Source organism: Denticeps clupeoides, chromosome 15 (assembly GCF_900700375.1).
Source record: "Denticeps clupeoides chromosome 15, fDenClu1.1, whole genome shotgun sequence".
Classification (NCBI taxonomy): domain Eukaryota; kingdom Metazoa; phylum Chordata; class Actinopteri; order Clupeiformes; family Denticipitidae; genus Denticeps; species Denticeps clupeoides.
This window is the reverse complement of record NC_041721.1, coordinates 8,535,729-8,555,523: the sequence shown is the minus strand read 5'-3', so window position 1 is coordinate 8,555,523 and position 19,795 is coordinate 8,535,729. Positions and strand designations below refer to the sequence as shown.

At 41.6% G+C, this 19,795-nt stretch overlaps 1 protein-coding gene across 10 annotated transcripts in view; it reads right to left on the bottom strand.

Annotated features, from left to right (window-relative positions):
* Positions 1 to 979: 979 nt before the first annotated feature.
* The window catches only part of nrcama (neuronal cell adhesion molecule a), a 47,931-nt gene continuing 29,115 nt past the window's right edge, over positions 980 to 19,795 (bottom strand). For 2 of the 10 annotated variants that reach the window (XM_028954082.1, XM_028954083.1), the window contains exons 4-32: positions 19,102 to 19,119; positions 18,642 to 18,747; positions 18,238 to 18,431; positions 17,992 to 18,114; positions 17,044 to 17,214; positions 15,605 to 15,716; positions 15,002 to 15,186; positions 14,756 to 14,887; positions 14,486 to 14,629; positions 14,281 to 14,392; positions 13,718 to 13,884; positions 13,226 to 13,373; positions 12,702 to 12,826; positions 12,499 to 12,528; positions 12,090 to 12,191; positions 11,251 to 11,448; positions 10,872 to 10,942; positions 10,529 to 10,754; positions 10,255 to 10,370; positions 9,935 to 10,139; positions 9,733 to 9,855; positions 9,344 to 9,520; positions 7,980 to 8,015; positions 7,366 to 7,431; positions 6,735 to 6,857; positions 6,250 to 6,405; positions 5,690 to 5,821; positions 5,518 to 5,596; positions 980 to 4,418 (exon numbers count right to left, since the gene is read on the bottom strand). In XM_028954082.1, coding sequence (XP_028809915.1) covers positions 4,184 to 4,418; positions 5,518 to 5,596; positions 5,690 to 5,821; positions 6,250 to 6,405; positions 6,735 to 6,857; positions 7,366 to 7,431; positions 7,980 to 8,015; positions 9,344 to 9,520; positions 9,733 to 9,855; positions 9,935 to 10,139; positions 10,255 to 10,370; positions 10,529 to 10,754; positions 10,872 to 10,942; positions 11,251 to 11,448; positions 12,090 to 12,191; positions 12,499 to 12,528; positions 12,702 to 12,826; positions 13,226 to 13,373; positions 13,718 to 13,884; positions 14,281 to 14,392; positions 14,486 to 14,629; positions 14,756 to 14,887; positions 15,002 to 15,186; positions 15,605 to 15,716; positions 17,044 to 17,214; positions 17,992 to 18,114; positions 18,238 to 18,431; positions 18,642 to 18,747; positions 19,102 to 19,119 — 3,812 coding nt within the window. In that variant the 3' untranslated portion in view covers positions 980 to 4,183. The remainder of the gene's footprint in view (positions 4,419 to 5,517; positions 5,597 to 5,689; positions 5,822 to 6,249; positions 6,406 to 6,734; positions 6,858 to 7,365; positions 7,432 to 7,979; positions 8,016 to 9,343; positions 9,521 to 9,732; positions 9,856 to 9,934; positions 10,140 to 10,254; positions 10,371 to 10,528; positions 10,755 to 10,871; positions 10,943 to 11,250; positions 11,449 to 12,089; positions 12,192 to 12,498; positions 12,529 to 12,701; positions 12,827 to 13,225; positions 13,374 to 13,717; positions 13,885 to 14,280; positions 14,393 to 14,485; positions 14,630 to 14,755; positions 14,888 to 15,001; positions 15,187 to 15,604; positions 15,717 to 17,043; positions 17,215 to 17,991; positions 18,115 to 18,237; positions 18,432 to 18,641; positions 18,748 to 19,101; positions 19,120 to 19,795) is intronic. The other 8 variants (XM_028954087.1, XM_028954085.1, XM_028954084.1 and 5 more) reach the window with 8 other exon arrangements.

Genomic DNA, 19,795 nt, shown 5'->3' with positions numbered 1-19,795 from the left:
GCTCTGGATAAGGGCATCTGCCAAATGCCTTAAATGTAAATGTAAGATAAAAAAAAGTTGTAAAAAGGTACTTATACTATAGCTATGTACAATAAACAAAGACAGCGCAGGAGACAATAGAAGTGCGCTTGTAAAATTAGGAGGTATTTGAATACCAGGTTTCAGGATATGATCAGGTGTGCTGTAAATGAAAGTGTGCAAGTACAGCAAATATGTTTGTAAGAGTGTTTATGTTCTTTTGGTGGCAGTGAGTTGAGGACTCTGACTGCTTGGGGTGGGCTGTTGCGGTTTTGATGTCAGATGGAAGGAGGGTGAACTTTGCATGTGCTGTGTGGAAAGCACCGTTCCCACGTCGGATAACGTGTTTGTCGTAGAGGTGGCAGATGGGTGGCTGACCCATCCTCTCCGCTGTCCTCACCATCAGCTGTAGAGACATCTTATCAGCAGAAGTGCCATTCCTGTGCCAGAAAATGATGTAGCAGCAGAGGATGCTCTCTATGGTTCTGTGCTAAAATAATGGGAGCATGGTAGGACGCTTCCTTACCCGCTCGGCCACCATTCCCAGAAGAATCATGGGCCTTCTTCATGATGGTGGTGGTGCTCAGGTTCCATCCATCTGATATGTGCACGCTAGGGACTTCACACAGTCGACCCTGTCACCAGCTGATCCGTTGATGTGCAGTTCCTGGCTGTGCACGTATCGGATGATCTCTCCTGAAGCTGCAGGAACCTCTATGCTAAGTATGGTGCTGCAGCTCCGCAAATTTCAGTCGATAGTGACAAAACGATGATAAAAAAAGTTTATGTAAAATTCTTCATTTAAAGTTGAAAAAAGAGGATTTTGTGTTTTATGTTTAATATAGACATCAGATGTCAACCAATATGAACCAATATTAAATTGCTATAGCTAGCATTAGCATATATTGCATTAGCATTCTTCTCTTTTAGTGAAGGTCAAAAGACTAAAATAAAGTTGTGGAAACCTGAAACCAACATTTATTTTTTTTATTCATTTAAAATACAAAATATTTTGCAATAGTATTGTAGAGTAAACCATTTGACAGCCTCTCATGCTTATTTCATGTTTGGACATATACTAGAATGTTATATCATATCATATATTATATCCTATCATATATCACCAAACACACACACACACACACACACAAAAAAAAAAAAAAGTTTTCCAGGGAAAACACACATCGCTGTGTGTATTCTTTCTGAAAGTCTCTGTGAGTCTGTGTGTATTTCATTTCATATCTTTATATTTTTTTTTTACAGAAAAGGTGCATGAATCATCAGACAGACGGAGTACAGAGAACCCCACAGAGAACCTCATTGTTAACTAGTTTCACTGACCCCATTGAAAGTTTGATAGTTGCCTGGCAAGTTAAAAAAGAATAATCACAGCAAAGTATGAAGTGAAACTGGAAAAAAAAAAAAAAAACGCAAAGCACCCATTGAGCCGTTTACCACTTGAGCTACTTCATACACCGTGGTACAGATGCAGGTATCTCCCCTTGTGTTTCGCGTGGCCCGATGTCAGTCGGATTATATATACAAAGCCATGAAATATCCACACTTAAAAAAAACCTCCAGACGAAGTGAAAAAAGGGGGAAAAAAAAAACTTGATGCAAGTTATGACAAGCCATTCATGAAAACCCGAGGCTTGGTCCAAAACCAGACAGCCCCGATACAGACAATAGAATACATTCACGCATAAAACACACACACACACACACACACACACACACACCATCAAGCCATCAAGACTTTTACACACACACGCCGTTCATTTCCGTGTTGACTTGTATACCTAGAAGCACTGTGTTTGTCTTGATTGAACTACACTCAGAAACTTGCAATACTCAGTTTCATGCATTAACATTGAAAAATAATAATTTTAAAAACAAAATGTGTGGAATTGCTGTAGACACCTATGCATACAGCACACACTGAGAATTCTATCTATAGGTAACTGCTTTTGGTTTTCCACATTCCACATTTTAATACCCCTGCCCCAACCCTAAAGTGCCACCGAAGTCCCCAGTCCCAGCGGCAGTTGACCATTCCGATGTAGGTTTGATTGGCAGTAGTTTCAGCTGCTCGATGGTGAGGCGGGAACATGAATGTGCCAAACTCCATCTGCGCTCCATCGCTTGTTCGGGAACCTCTGTGACTTGCTGGACTTTTTCTCCAAGTGAATGGTTGTAGGTGCTTTCCCCTCCATGAATGTGTGTAGAACACTGTTCTCCACCAAGGCACTGAAACCATGCTGGGGAGCCCCCAAAAGGAAGCCCCTGTACGCCGACTGACTGCTACTAAATCACACGTCTCCCCGCCCGTCCGCTCGGTACAGCAGGCTAGGCAACGTAGGTTTGGGGAGCAAACAGCGTATTTCTCACTGCGTGTGAATGTGGGTGGGTGTGTCAGAGAAGTATACATTGTTGAAAAGGGGGCGGTGCTTTGATGACGAACAAACACCATGGTCAATTCTGCACACACCTATGAACAGGGCGAAGCCATGGCAAAAAGCCAACGCTATGACATGTCTGACACTAATAAATTAACATTTACAAAGAAAAAAGTAATAAAAAGAATTAATCAATAAAAGAGAAAATGTATTTATAAGAAAAGCTACATTTTATGTATTGTGGTGCCGGTTGAAAAGAAAATATTAGTTTACTTCTATCCCTCTCATAATAATCATACATAATAATCATAATGTCCACAATGACACTGTCTGGGGTTAACACCGATGTAACTTTTTCTTTTACATAATGCACAAGAGAGCATTAACAGAGGCGGATTCACAGCGTTGACAGTCAACCATAAACCATGGTTTCTACACCATCTTCTAGTGGTAAGACTCAGGGCTGTATTTTCCTAGTTGTACGTAAGACTGGGCATGGGGTGTGTTCAATTATGTCACATTCTTTACTTGAATTAAAGCACCAATAATATGAAAATTTGGCTTGGTACCTTGGACACTCATAATGACTATGCTACAAAGGACAGCAATGTACTGAAAGTGAAGTGATTGTCATTGTGAAACACTGCAGCACACCGCATGGTGACACAACGAAATGTGTCCTCTGGTCTTAACCCATCACCTTAGTGAGCAGTGGGCGGCCATGACAGGTGCCTGGTGTGTTGGGAAGCAGCTTACTTTACTTTATTCTTAATTAAGTGGGAAAGATGCGAGAATTGTAGGCCACACTTTGCATTGGAAGTTTTCCTTATTGAGGTGATTCTGTGGTGCCTTCTTCACTGTGATATTTACAATGTGCCCCTTTTAAGGTTTATTATATAAAATGAACAGCGTAATGAAGAAGAACGACAATGCAAAGTGCAGCATTTTCAGCTAATTTCTTACTTATTCTACATTATTTGATCAATATTTCAATGTAGAGTTTGCATGAGTTGCTTTTACAGTATTACACTCTCATTTCCCACTTCAATTAGGAAGCTATATTCCATGATGGAGAATGTCCCAATTCCAACGGAATGTTCTCCTGTTCTGTTGGAAATGCAGGTTGTAAAATGCTGCAACCTTTCAATCAGGTATTTACATGTCTGCAACATGCAGATAAGACTCAACACGAGACTCAAAAGACTCAAACACTCAACACGATAGGTTAAGTGTCTTATTCGGAATGTCATCTTATTCAGGTTAAGAACATTGCTGTCCATGTAAACATAGGCAATGCTGAGTAAGTTCAGAAATTTTGAAACATACAAGACTTGTTCAGCACCCGGAAAATACGGACCTCAATCTTCTGTGCCATGTAGGAATATCAAACTCCATGCAGAACCTTGGAAGCCAGCTATCATAGCTCACAAGAAATTATGAAAAAATATTACATATTTTGTGTATATATTTTCATAAGCATTTACCTCTATCTATCTATCGACCTATATTATGCTTTCAAAAGATAACCCTCCCCCAAGAATACCCCTCCTGGTCACTTGGTACATTCCTCCTGCATATCTGTATTGCTATCTGCTATCGCTCACTCGCTCGTGGTTATGGGTGTTCCGTGTTGGTGTGCAACGTCGTTTATGAGGGGAGGTGTTCACAGTGTGATGGGACAGCCTGCAGAATATCAGTGTTGTGTGTGTGTGTGTGTGTGTGTGAGAATTTGAGCGTGAGAGTGATGGGGGGGGCCGGGTCTCCGGTGGTTATACGAAAGAGTTCATGGCGTTGACGGGTGAGGGCGCTTCAGAACTCTCGTTGCCCTCCGCCGTGTCCTTCTCCTTCTTCCCACTGTACTGGCCGATGAAGGAGCCGTCCTCATTGAATTGGCCGTCTCCGCCCTCGCCATAGTCAACAAGGCTGTCGTCACTGTCGTCCTTCTTCACAGTGCCGTTTGATGGGGTCCGACTGCCCTTCAGAGGTTTGTGGTCTTCAGTGTCACTGAGGGCCAGAAAGTAAAAAAAACTGATGAAGAAACTTGTACTTACGCATCTGTGATTGTTTATGCTGAATTTCAGTTTGAGAACAAGAAGGGTTAAAACTACGTGCTCTGTCAGTCAAAATGATTTCTGCTGCAGCAGCGTGCAACGTTGGAACGATTAGAATTCATTCTTCTACATTAAGCCTACAGACTCGTATGTCATTAACCTTTCAAATAATAAGCCGAACCAGTCAAAACCCACTGTGCACTGGGTTTCGCACACACAGCTTTCAGAATTTGCTCAGTTGAGAAAATAATTAGCGAAGAGGAGGTGTTGAAAAATGCAAAGCCAAGCATTGTGCTTAAAAAGGAAATGCAAAAACAGAACAAGATGCCAGGAAAAGCAGAGCAGATGCATTTAGTCTGATTGATTCGAGTTGGATGGACAGTGCAGTGGAGACTGAGCTCTATATAGCACAAGGCTGCCTGTCACAGAGCCCTGTCCCGTCTCTAAAAGACAGGCACATGGCGCAAACCTCTGGCAAGTGTGTTTTGCATGCTGGGGTCGGCCATTCAGCTCTTACCTTTCCATGGACCTAAACTCCCCCCAGTACAGAAAAAGACACGGAAGGAACCGTTTGAACGTGAGAATAAACATGAGAGTCCTGGGCCACAAAGCTTCTCAGATGAAATATGTTTCATGGCTGTAAACGTTTGGATGACACAGGTTCTTGACACCAACAAACACTGGCTAAACTTGCAATCTGTCACACCTAATATTGTAGGGTGGATAAACCAAACAAACCTGCTGTCAGTTGCATTATATTAAAATATAAATAAATATTTAGTTTAAAAGAGCAAACGCTCCATCACGTGGGACCTCATTCTATAATGTCTATATGTCTGAAATCTGTCAAAAACACTTCTAAGCTGTCATCTATATAAAGAACTTTATAAATGGGCAGTATGACAAAACAGACATTAACTACCAAAATAATCTGACTGATTATTTGCTTCCAAATAAAATACAAGCAACGGTTTGATTAAGAAAAGGACAGTCAGTGCACTGTCAGGAGGTGCTGATGTGTCAGATGCTTCCGTCTCCACATATTCTCTCACCTGTACTCCCCAAATGTCCCATCATCCTCTTTCATAGGCTGAATTTCTGGGTCCTGGTGGGCATCTTCTTTTTCTTTCACTGATGAACAGATTTAATTTCTGCGTGTGAGTCTGAAGCCAGAAGAAATAATAAAAGAACACATGAAGAGAGAACAGAGGAGCTGTGACCAACCTGGGTATTTTCCTCCTTTGTTCCTTTTGATGAAGCAGACTATTAAAAGGACGAGGATAAGGAGAGCAATGGCACACATCAGTCCAATGAACCAGCCCTGCGTTGCAATGTCTAACTGTCGGCTTGGCATTGCTGCACACGCACACCCAGAGATAGAGAGAGAGAGAGATAAAAAAAAAAACATTACGTAATCCATATAATAACCCATAACATAATAATATACTTAAGGCCGTGAAACAGTTTACAATGTAAAAGTGATCTGCAGACACACTCCACTCTAAATAAAACTGATGTATGGCTTGATGAACACCATGAGCCACATATTACTCATGGTGCTCATTACTCATACATTAATTCATGGAACCAACAAAGACGACAAGGACTGAAACCTACAAACGAAAAACCTAAAACAAAACAAAAAAAAAGTCACGAAAAAAAGGAATGAAGAACCAAAGCTGGAGGTGACACCATAATGCACGCCGTGGTCCGGAAGGGTGGGGGAGTTTGTGCTGTGACACTTCACACACTGAGCCAGACCCTGTGACCGCATGCTGCCTCACCTGGCACCGTAATAACCAGCTCGTCCGTGCTGTGAATGGTTTGGTCCAAGTGATCTTTAGCAACCACGCGCACTCGATATGACGTTCCAGGCTTTAGACCCTTAATCAGATACGTTTGTGTTCCGTTTACTAACTTTTTAATCCAAGCCTCTTTGCCTAGAGAGAATGTTTAGACCCAGAGTTAGAATCTATAGTTAAAATAAAAAAAAAAAACTTCACAACTACAGGGAATTAACTCCTTAACATTCCAGATATCAGCACCATGGGCATATCCAGCGTCTTGGTGGAACACTCATATGGAATGGGTGTCTGATTCTGTGAGAGTTAAGGCACCAACACACTGTAGCTTCATAATAAAACAACCGATGGACAAATCATGCAATAAATCCAAGAGATAAAACACTGTCATAAAATGTGATTTTGTTTTTTTATGAAAGCACCACATGCACATTTCAAACAACTGAAAGTACTGAGAAGGTTCTTACTGTTTTCCGCATTATACTCCACATAAACATTTTTATTCACTCCCCAGTATTCCCAACTTATCACAGCTCCATTTTCTCCCACGGATGAGTTTACACTGCCAAAGGCCAGAAGGTTGGAGCGCACTGCTCACAATGGAGAGAGAACAAGAGAACGTGAAGCTGAGGGTTCAAAGGTCAAAGATATCAGTCTTTTAAATGATAGTGGTGGGTGGTAGATACCTCCAAATGGATCTATAATTACAATTTATAAATCCAGTAACAACATGGACCTACTAATGGGTCTTTACATAATAATTACATCATTAATAAAAAAATAAATGATATGATGTTTGCATCAAATCATTGTATTTTGCCAGAGACATCAACTACAAATCAATCAGCTGTTAACTACAGTTCGTTTACACTGTTTTTGTGCTGATTAATTAACACTGTCCCGGACAAATCAATCACTTAATACAATTTCTTCAAATAACTGATCCTGTCAATGAGAAGAAGACAAGAACTAGAACTTTAAACATATATACATATATATAAAGACACGGCAACTTAAATCAGAACAAAGAGTTCAGATGCAGATGACAAGGGTGCACAGACGGAGTGCGGGGGGGAAAGAGGGAAGGGGGAGTAGTACCCTTGTAAAGCGGGGGGTGTGGAGACGGAGTGAGAAGTGAGGTGGTGTAGGGGGTCTCTGTGTGGCCTGGAAGAACACGGAGAAAAGTCAAACATACAAATATACCGGACAATTGGACAAAAAAGGTGAATAGGGCGTGTAGACTGAGAAAAGAGAGAGGGCACTGTTTTCAAACTGGCGGCAAGCAACTGCGCTTAGCGCCAGTTTGAAGATGGTTAATAGTGCCCATCTTGGCATGCACATATATAGACAGACAGACAGACAGATGCATACGCCATATGAGAAATTAAGCATTAAAAGTGTCGTGCACAATCATGCATTCTCTTAACTGAATGTTCTAGACATTCATAATACATTCCATCAGATAACTCAGCAGTATCTATCCAGGGAAAAAAAAAGAAGAGACATCTTCCAGCAGGCATCACAAATCACACGCGTGATACTGCGGTTTTGAAAAAGGCATTCTCTAGTGGACACAGCTCTATCTCTATTCAGGTATGGAGTAGATCTAGACTTTTTTTTTTTTTACTGTGAGGGATAGCACATGCAGGTTGAGCAGGCTTCCTATGACAGGCTTGCTACTCTATGGACAGACACATCAGCTCACGTGTTACCTTTGCCCACTGCTATTGTGGGTTGCCGCAATAATGCTTCAAAGGGGCATTAGAAGAGAGGAGAACAGGAGAAGAAAAGAGAACAGACAGAGGCAGAAGGGCTGTAAGTCCATGGATGGCTTCAACATTCAGCCCCCCCCTCATATTCAGAAGTACAGTGCTAGCCCTTCCAGTCTTAGTGAAACTGACCCACAAGAACAAGAACACAGAGCTGGGAAATAAGTAGCATAATAGAATCATTTTGCAGTCCTTGTGTTAGCAGGTTAGCATCGTAATCATTGCGACTGTGGTTAAAATGGGTTTTTCAGAATCTGACCCTTCCATTGGACCCATTTCTACCACCAAACACGTTCTTCATACAATGACTCTTCAGAAACGAACAAAAACAACCCTACACAACTAGTACCAAAAAACTGTACCTACACCATAAATAAAGAAACCAATTCCATCTGGACCAAAGCGGGAAGATTGATTAACTCTTGAAATTGATTAGTTGTCACAAGTGACACACCCCACCACAGCGCACAGTGCACACAGTGAAATGTGTCCTCTGCATTTAACCATCCTCTGAGACCATCCTCATAAAAGGCACTCAGGGAGCACTGTGTGGGGATGGAACTTTGCTCAGTGGCAATTCAGGGGCACCTTGGTGGTTCGTAATTTGAACCAGCAACTTTCCAATTAATAGTCCACTCCATTAGACGCCAGGCCACCACCGATGGTGATGATACCGGTGTTCCATAACACCAAATCCTTTCCCATTTTAGCTCCCCTGGCCCACCAGGTGGTGCCATATCCTTGTCTTAGCCTTACTTTACTCTTTTATATACAGTACGTTCCCATGCCTTCCCATGCCCTTGTCATGCCCTTGTCAAAAAAGTAAATCCCTGAGAAAATCCAAGAGAGTTTTCTCAGCTGGATGTTCACAAATGACTACAAGTGGATAAAAATTTAGCTCAGACAAAAAAGTGTCACATTGTATTGCATTTAAAATGGTATAGGCAATGCATATTATAGCATTATTATTAAAATGCTGGTTATCCAAACCCTCTACTGTGATTCTAATGAGTTCAAGGTTCAAGGCTTCAATGTATTACGTGCTCATTGTAAAACATTAATGTCAGGTTTCTGTCAATAAATGCCCTTATAAATGTGCATTTAGAAAGCACATCTAATATTTAAATGAACCAATTAGCATCACAAACTCAAAGAGAATTAGCGAGTACACAGTGTACAGAACGTATGTACATTTAGTTCAAACAAATGACAGATTTTCAGGCAAATTCAGCGACCAATAATTCACCCCTCCATCATTCTTTGGAAAGTTTGAAAGATGTATTTCAGACCCGCTAATACAAACTCACCTTCATCCATTATTGTAACACCTTCTTCTGTGACGGTTGGACCCGAGCCTTTGACGGTGCTAGCACTCAAGTAGAACTTGTAGCGAGTGCTGTACTTTAGGTTCGAAACGGTTAACACAGTCTCATTGGGTGAGAGAATGATCTCCTCCATGGGGCCCAGTTCACTAGTGGTATTGACTAAAAAAACAGAAGGAGGCCTTAACATAACGTTCTCCATATCGTTCTTGTTAAGACCATTGCCCTTGGTGTACCACCTACCAGAAAGTAAGGGTTAGGGTTACAACCTACAACCGACTAATTATTCCATCCTTAAGAAACACCAAAGTCAGAGTGAAAACCTTCTGGTAGGAGGTACTCCAGGAGCAGTATTTAAAGGGAAAAAAAATTACCAGGTTGGTATCTCAGTGTATAGAGGGTCAGGCGTCCATTCTCTTCTTCTGGAGGAGTCCACACCAGTGTCAGAGAGTCCAGACTCGGTTCTGTGACTCGAAAGGAAGCTGGTTGCCCAGGAACTTTGCAAAAAAAAATTAAAAATCAGAGAATAAGCATCAAGTGATGATCAGACTTTGAAACGTGTCATACCGCCTTTACCTCCTTCAGGGGTCTCAAACTGCTGCCTGGCGCTGGGGGGACCTTCACCCTTGCCGTTGAAGACCCGCATGTCCAGGCTGTAGAGGCTGTAAGGATGAAGGCCAGGCAGCCTCCCATCAGTCTTATTCTCTCCAAACACAAGAACTTGCGCCTCCTCCGGCTGGGAATCCTCCTTGTGTAGACTCCTCTCCCTCCAGTAATACAGCTGCCATAGCCGCCATATACAATATAAGAAGTCTATTTATACTAAATCCTGTACATCCGGACCTCTTTACATCCAGTCGTTTCATAATTGACCTAGTAAATCCTGGCATTGGTACCTTATAGCCCTGGAGTCTACCCCGGACAGCAGACAAGTGGACAGGTTCCCAGCGGACTTCTGCCAGCGTGTCGTTCAGAGCTTCAACCTGCACACTATCTGGAGCTGCTGAGGGCACTGAGGAATACCAAGGATGACCAAAAGAACTCAGCATCCTTCTTTAATCCGCACACACCCTCGCCCCAAACTACTTCACTTTTTTAAGGTTCTATTTAAAGAAAATGTTGCATTGTTGAGATTTTACAGCATGATTCACAGGACGAGGTCAAACTCACAGTCTTCCCCCGAGTATCCCACCACCACTTCTGGCGTGGGCCCTGTGCCGTAGTCATTCTCTGCCTGCACTTTGATCTCGTAGGCACTGAAGGTGGGGGTGTCAGAAACCACAAACTGGGAAGTGTTGGCCACGGTTTCAGTGATCCACTCCTGATCCACATCCTTCTGCTTCCAGCTGACTTTGTACTGGAGTCCAGGTCCATTCGATTGCAGACCGTTAAGCTCCTGAAGAATGAAATACACAGATTACCTAGCAACATAAAAATATTAATAAAAAATGTCTACTCAACAAAAAAGTTTGTGGGAAATGTTTCGCAAAACATATTTACATTTTATTCTTACCTTCCAGGATATTACTAGGTTGTTGGGTTTTATTCCAAAGCCTTCAACTTCTGACGGATTCTCATCCGGCTCTGAAGGAAGCAAAGAAAACTCAGTGACTTATTCTGTAGAACACAGCTTATACACAACTACACAATCAATAAAATCACAGTTATCAGTAGTTGCTAGGATTGTGATCAATCGCTTTATTCATACATCAGCAATGGACACATATTCAAGCAGAGTTGTAAAGAAAGCACCACTATCGGTTTCTATAAGCCTGAGACAGTCCTTTATATTTCTTGTATGTTTTGTATATTACATTAACATATATTACAATCACATTTACATACATTAGGATTTTAATTTCTTTTAAGCATATAACAGTGTCTGAACATACTTGCCGGGTTGGTCCTGTACTGTTTGGAGGGAAGGCTTGGATCACTGAAACCCACATCATTGAGGGCTAGCACTCTGAAGGAATAGTACACGTATGGTGACAGATCCAGGTGGACTGTGGTCTTAGTGCCAGGAACCTCAGTCATGTTAACCCAAGCTTCTTCTTGGTGGAGTGAATCTTCATACTGGACAAGGAACTCTGTGTAACAAACAAAAACAAGAGCAGACTGTTTACACATATTACAGCTATTCATCTACGTTAAGAGGTCATTAATTGTCAGTTCTTGTGGAACATTACATACTGTATGTAAGCAAACCCATCATTTGAACAGGAGCATTACATCATATTTATGATGTACAGGGAAAGTAACATTAATAATAATGTGACAAATCATTAAGTTCTACAAGAATTGTGCCTACAATAATTATTCCTGGCTTCCAAGACTGAGATCTAACATATAAAGGGTCCTAATGTATTCATAGTTGGGCTCCTGGTGAACCGGAATTGATCTCTTCATCGATGGTAACTTGAAAGCACGTTGTAAGCCGCTCTGGATAAGGGCGTCTGCCAAATGCCATAAATGTAAATGTAAAGTAAATGTAAATATCTAATCACCCCTACCTATCAGGCACCACCTGTGGGTGACTGTTAGTCTCTCCCACACCCCCAGGTCCTGCCTTAATGGTGTTTCCCGTGTGCTGCATGTGTTTCTATTTAAACTGTGTATGTTTTTGGATACATTTTTTTTTAAAAATTGAGTGTTTGCTCCTCTCCCTTCTCTACCCACCATGGCACGAGAGTACCAGTAGCAGAATTGTGAATATTCAAACCACACATACTCTGAATGGGGCTGTTATGCTCATCTCCTGGAGTCCATGTGAGCTGGACGCTCCTTTCCCTCTGGTCAGTGAGCTCCAGGTCAGTGGGAGGGTCTGGTTGCTCTGTGGAGAAGCAGATATTTTAGCCATTGCAGAGGTTCATATGAAGTTCGAAGTGTAGTTGTTCATGTACACTGTATCAAAGACCTTCATTAAAAAATGAAGAATATATATGTTTCTGAAATCATGTTTGGAAGATGTTAGTTAAAATATAACGTAATATAACAAAACCAAGAAAATTTACAGATGACAACAAAAACAATAGAATGTTTCAATTGAGGGAACAGAGAATAATCCTAAACACAAATCCCAGTGGCATGATGGATGTAATGGATACTGAAGAAATGCCAAACCATTGTGTTGCCTTTACCGTAAATGATGGGTGGAGTGGGTGTGGCCTCTGACAGGCAGGGCAGCAGTAAAAGTAGGAGGAGTTATTAGGCACATAAGAACATTTCAAAACTAGCCATTAACTAATTTAGATTCAGACTGGCTAACAAACTGTGTCTGCCTGGTTATTAAGAGACTATATACTGCAAGAGCTTAGTGGATTTAATGAATGTTCAAGTGTACCAACTACAGTCAGCACGGCACTAGCGGAGTCCTGGTCCAGGGTGGTGTTCATGATGCATGTGTAGGTGCCCTCATCTGCTTCTGTCACATGACTGATGGTCAGGCTTTCGGACTCAATCACAAACCTAAAGGCAAAATGTGTTCAGTAAGAAAGTGTAGACAAATTTTAACTAGGATTGGGTTTTTCATAATCCAAATTTCCTACAAGAAATATATCAATTAAAGACAGCATATAAGTATACCTACTTTAGCAGAACATTTCATCATAACTTTTAGCAGTTCTACAAAAGCTTCAGTTTAAGGATTCCATACATGTCACTATTGTTATTTCAAGTGATGAGTCTACATGCTCTCAAGTATGAATTTTTGATTCGTTTGATTGTACGATGAATATCATTAGTCACTGTTACCATAATACCCATTTTAGCCATGTTATACAACATTTAAATTGATAATGACAATAGGTTAACATAATACATAAATTCAAAATTATTTTGAGCCCTCTCTCCTCTCTCCACAGCTACCTCTCATTATCTGGCAGCTCCTCGTTGTCTTTCAGCCAGGACATGATAGGGGTGAGGGTGGGGTCGTGCTTCACCTTGCACTCAAACACGGCCTTGCTATTCCTCTGCACCACATTATACTCCGGCTGCTTCAGAATGCGTGTGGGCTCTAACATACAGATGAGCAAATAAATGGCAGTGAACTCATGCTGACCCAAAAAACAAATATAAGACAAAAACATTTGAGGTTTTATTTTGTACATCATCTTTATTACATGGGCGGTAGTAGGGTGCTAGGGGCCTAGTGGGTAAGACACTAGTCTATGAACCACTTACTACTATTGTGTCTCCAGGGGGGACTGTCCCTGTAACTAGTCTCTCTGGATAAGGACGTCTGATAAATGCCGTAAATGTAAATGTTATTATCAAATTACATGGTTCACTCACAAATAAAAGTCTTATGCTCTACTTGTTATGTTACTTGAGATGCACAACATATGACTGCTGCCCTACCTTTCACCTCCAGTCTGACGTGGTTCTCTTTGCTGGCCAGGTAGTTAGTGGCCACACAGGTGTACTTGCCACTGTGGAGTGGTTGAGCTGCATGGATCTCTAGGGTTCCATTGATATGGAGCACATAAGGGTCACTGTTTAAAATACTTGTCTGCTGATCCTTATACCTAAAAAGATCCAAAAAGAAAGAAAAATATGGCAATAGATGTAAATTGGCCATTATTTTAGAGGAAAATTATGATCCGAGAGTGGCAGAAACAGCCATTGAACCAAATCAGCAACACACATACAATTTTTTCCCCATTTGACTAAATGTTAAATAAACATGCCACAGCTTTCAGTGTGTGACCTGAAGCTGGGAGATCATCTGGAGCCAGTGGATTTTAATTTAGGTCTGTTTGATCATCATTATTCTCAAATTACCATAAAACCAAGGAGCCAACTTAAAAAGATATATATATTAAAATTATACTGTTCCCCCATCAATGCTCCAAAGTAATGTTTGTCATTTGTTTCACACTTCTTTTTCTTTTCTTTTTTTACCTTTCAGCCCATGAACTCACCAGGTGATCTTTGGTATAGGTGAGCCAAAAAAGGCACAGTCTAGTAAGGCAGGATTATTGGCAATAACCTGGTAGAGTTTGTTGGGCGGAGTTAGGACCCTGGGTGGTTCAGCTAGAAGAACAAACAGCAGAAATCAAATGAAGATCAATTTACATCATTCAATGGTATAAAAAAAATTATAAAAAATAACCATGATCTGCTCACCAAGGACATTGACAAAAGCATTGGCTAGCAGGTATCCAAATTCGTTGGAGGCATTGCATTGGTATACGGCACTGGACCCCGTCTGGACGTCTGAAAGGATGACAGTGTCATCCTCCACCTTCCGACTGGGGTCCTTGGGTGTGTCTGTCAAGGGATCACAGTACTGAGTATACACATGTACACTTTCAATCCTGCTTCGCAACCTATACTACTAGGTGTATACTAGAGTGTAATGTAGATGTGGATGGTGGTTGCCATGGTGACACGCACTCTCGATCGGCACGCCGTTGACCGACCAGGTGATCGTGGGCTTGGGGTTGCCTCCTACATGGCAGGTGAGGATGCCGCTCTCTCTGGGTGCCAGGATGAGATTCCGTGGGGCTCCAACCCAATACGGAGCAGCTAAGAGGATCGAGGACAAACAAGGTCAAATATCATCATAGTCAGTGTCAGATACAAAAAGAAGAATCTGTGACAGACGTAGGGTGGTAGTATGCCATAAATGTTAATGTAGACCTTTGACCATGACGGTGATGACATGGTGAGCAAGTCCCTGGCTGTTTTTGGCTGTGCAGCGATAGTCGCCAGAGTCAGCCTCCGTCACCTCCGTGACCCGTAGAGTTTTCTGGAAGTTGTGAAAAGAAAAGCGTCCGCTGGGCAGATCCCCTTTCTCTTTGTTCCATGACATGTCTGGAGTGGGCCTGTAAAATAACAACAAATCAAAGCCATACTTGGGTGAATGTCTGGCCACCGAATGTCTGGCCAATCATGACCATGACTCTACAGCCTCAACACTGCAACTCACAAACTACAAACGTTCTGCTTTCCCAAAGCCACATAATCCATTCGGGTCCAACTGGTGATACCATAAGCAAGGACCATGTATGGCATGTTGTAAAGTCCCACCAGAAAATAAACTGACGTAACTTTCAGCCTTCATCTACTTACCAATGAGGCAGGTTTTAATTCCAAAAGGATCCTTTCCTGTTAGTCTAAAGGTCCACGGACACGAATAATACAATCTACACGTTTAAAAAATGTTCTTGACAAATGTTAAAGACAAAACAGTTTTAAAGAACCTCACAGACCAAAGTGACGCAATGTAGACACCGTACTTACAGGCCATCAGCGATGCATTCCAGTTCCAGCGTCTCCCCTCGAAGCACCGTTGCTACGCTGTTGGTGCCCTTTGGGGTCATGAAAGATGGGCGTCGCTGCCCTGCAGGGCTATCTGAAAGGGTAGAGCTGAATCAAGCCGTAGCTGGGGTGATGAGATGCATTACCCTCTGCTGCCCCCAAATATGTTCTCTGAAGAACCTCATTTTGGGAGTAGGATGTAGTCTAGGGCATCGCATCAATAAAAAATGAGCCAGTGATAAAAAAAACTTTCTTACACTTTCTTACTAAGTAATGTTGAAGTCTACAAGACTTCAATTGTTGGACTCTCCTCAGTCAGTCACTAAATATGGCTTGGGAGGCTGCATATCAATGCAAAAGTGAACCTCTCTTAAAATGGTGGAAATGCAGTGGACAGGAATCCTTCCATGTCTCGGAACATCCTCATGAGCATGGAAGGATTGGAAAAGAGAGAACGATGGCTTGAAGAGATATGTTAGATGCCTTTCCCATGACCACTGGACCGATGACTAAAGACAAAGGCAAAGAAGATCAACACTGCCCTGCCAAAAATGAAAGTCATAATGATTTGTTCTGTTGCACTGCCTTTAGCTTTAATTACTGCGTGGACTTATCTTGCCACTATGAGATTGTATTCATTTTACACTGAGACTATGTGTTGTCACATGCTGAGATATATTCAGGTACTCAGCTGACTACATTTTATTCTCTACTTACCCTGATACACCCTTCGCTCTCGAAGAGGGTCACTCTGTACTCATCAGGTCACATGACATTTTTGCTTTGTGCTTCTCTCCATGTCCTTCTTAACAAACATACTATTTTCCCATTTAAAATAACTTTGGATAAGGCTGTCTGTTAAAATGTGAATTCAAGCTTTTTTGGCCGGGCAGTGTACATCTAACAGGACGGTTGGTAGAGAAGTAGAGGATTAAAAGGAATTAAGAGGGCAGAAAGGAAGAAATAATTTTTCTCTTTCAGTTGGTCTTCAACTGGTCTTTGGCCTTCTTTTCATTTACGTTTGAGGTCCCAACCAGGAACTCCAGTGACAAAGGATCTACTCTGCATCAAAATGAATGAAATGAAGGTTAGAATATCTACTGATTATAAGGTGAGATTGGGCGCTTTAGGTCCGGGGGTTATGATGAATTAGGTTTTGGTCTTCTACAGGGTGAGGGGAGGGTTCACTTGGACAGGGAGCAGGCACTCACCACCCCAAAAATCAGTGTCATTGAAATAAGCTGCCACGATTGTGTCATTCATAGCATCCACTGAAATACATCAAAGCATTACAAACACGTAAAACCACACACTGCATAAATGAAACATAAAAAGGGCATGAAAAGTAACATACAAAAAAGTATAATACAAGAAATAATTAAATCGAGGGCCTGATCTTCAAAAATGGGTCAGACACTCACTGTCCAGCACTTTAACAGTGATGGGCTGCTTCTGCTGGATGGTCTGGGTGTGAGGAAACCGGGCGTAGCAGATGTAGTCGCTCCTTGTGTCCTCCATTTGCACGTTGGAGAAGTACAGGTCTCCGTTTAAGGCCTGTGAAACACGAGCGTTCTGTGGAAGGCGCTGGAAGACTGCAAAAAAATGACAATTAATCGCTGAGAAAATTGACAAATTACAAACAATATATTGTCATGACATCATGAAAAGAGACTGATAACATGATATTTTCTCAATATTTAAAAACATGTAAAATAATAAACTGTGACAACTGGCGTATTATGGCCGAATAGTAACTAAAAACAACTAAAACCAAAATGAAACATTTTGCCCAAAGTAGTATAAGTAGTGCATTACTGGTAGTGCTAATTGGGCTATGATCATAATCTCAATACAAAATGTTAGCAGTATACTAACTTCTCAATTTGTTTGTGCTATAAATGTACACAAAAAATTTCACACAATTAATATGCAACAGTGTTTTGACACGTATTATATTATACTACTCCGAGTACCAGGGTGTGTAGCAGGTAAGCAATGCATTTCAGAAGATATGGTTCTCTCCGAAGAGACCCTGAGAGTTCTCTGACAATTCACAAAAGTTTCAATTTTAGGATTCGGCACAATATAATAGCTGCTAAATGCTGGGTTTCATCATTTGAAACCAGAAATTCAGCATGGCTGATTTAAAAAAACACACAAAAGAAGTACAGAAATCAGTCTAAACTGCTTAAGAACTATAAAAAATCAAGAGGTCGGTTTGATGGCAAAATATATGCTGATTTGCAGCCTGCTGAGCTCATGGTCAGATACGAGCAAATGAAAATACATGCAGCGCTGCACGTTTCACAGAAAAACCATGCAACCCCAGTAATGTCATCTAATGAAATCAGCCCCAGTATCAGGCTTACAGGGGTCCATCCAGAATATGATGGGAGGGGGGAGCCCGGCTGGGGGTCTGCACTGCAGAATGAGGGACACTCCCAGCTGCACCACAACCGGCTCAATTCTTTCCTTTGACCACAGGGGGGAGCCTGTGAGGCAGAGAAAAAAAAATACCAGAGTTGTAACAGAGAAAATGGAATAAAAAACATGAGTCAAACAACTCCTTTTTTTTCTTTGGGTACTCCATAAATCAAATGTGATTAAAATCTTACGTGACTGGCGTATGACAATGTCGTTGGAGACGGCAGTGCCGTGCTCATTGCGAGCCGTGCATTGGTACACCCCTTCATAGGCTTCAGCTTTCTCCCCAGAGATATCAATGACCAGGGTGCCTGAACTTGGCTTCATTGTCACTTTAGGGTCCTTGTCAAGATCGAAATGACTTCCGTTGCGGGTCCATGAAAAGCTGGGCACATCAATTCAATGTCAATGTGTTACACTATATTTCCAGCACAGTAGAAATAAGTCAAATATGTAAGTTTCTACTGTGCAGGGGTCAGTTTAACAGGCAGACTGTGTGATATGAGTTTGGCTTCTGTCAGGTGCTGAGGCAGTGGATGTTACCCTGCAGTTTTCTAACTCATGGTCTCCGTAGTGACAGTGCCCATGGTTTTACCTGGGATGTGGCTTTCCTTTCGCCTCGCAGTTGATGACTATGTTCTCCCGTGGGTCAATGATGTAATCCTTTGGCGATTGGAGAGTGATCGTGGGTGGCTGTGGCACTGAGGAGCAGAGGGAGAGCAAGTAAGCACACGCCAACACACGGTCAGAATCACACACAGCTCAACACTCACACTCAGCATTCCACACAAATGCACCAAATCTAGCAAAAAGAATCCAGCCAAAACCGCAGCATGCAGGCAGCTTTCCAGGTATCTTTAAAAATAGCAGAAACAAACCTGACGGACAAACATATATAAACCATGCAGCTGAAATGAAGTGCATTGCCATCTAATCAATAAATGGTTAACATAAATGGTTAACATCTAATAAATGCTGGTGAAGCATCACACAAAGACTACAAGGTATGTATATATATTTATTTGAAATAATACATCACACCAGTCCCAACTTACATCCTTCCAGAACTTTAGCTTTTTGTCCCCAATGATTCAGCGTTCATGAATAAAGAGTGTAAAAGGCGTGCATTAGTTACAAGAAAACAAATTGCGGGGACAATAGAATGGATCTCCTTTAGCTTCTGGATGTGAGCTGGAAGTTTTGTTCCAAGTCATTCATGCAGTTTCATGCATTCTTTTCAAGTAAATAAAATGCATTTAAATTCAAGCCAGATCAAGAAAGTTCACTTGCAGTTTGACTCAATGCAGGTAAGTCAGAGGATGCTCGTACTGGAGGCCCAAAGCATTTTCCATCAGCATGTGCAACATTAGCGTCATATCAATGGTGTTTCACCAGAAAAACTACAAGGAAGTGTACACATGAACCCAGAGGCGGTTTCAGATTATAGTTCATCTGCATTTGCAGTCTTCCTTTAGCCAAATGTAAAGACTCAGTAGCCAATCGGATGCAGCGATTACAAAACCTGGGAAGACTGAAAACACAACCTGGATTTGGGAACCACATTTGAATGTAGTCTTTCCTAGAAATACAGCCGGAGTTCTGACATTTATAAGACCATCCATTGTTCTATACTACTGTTCATATCTATGACATGGCTGCAAGTATAGAAAGCCAAACCTTGAGGGCACAACAACTGCTAATCTAAAAAAAAGTAACAACCTTATTAATTTATTATACTGTATTTTCTCA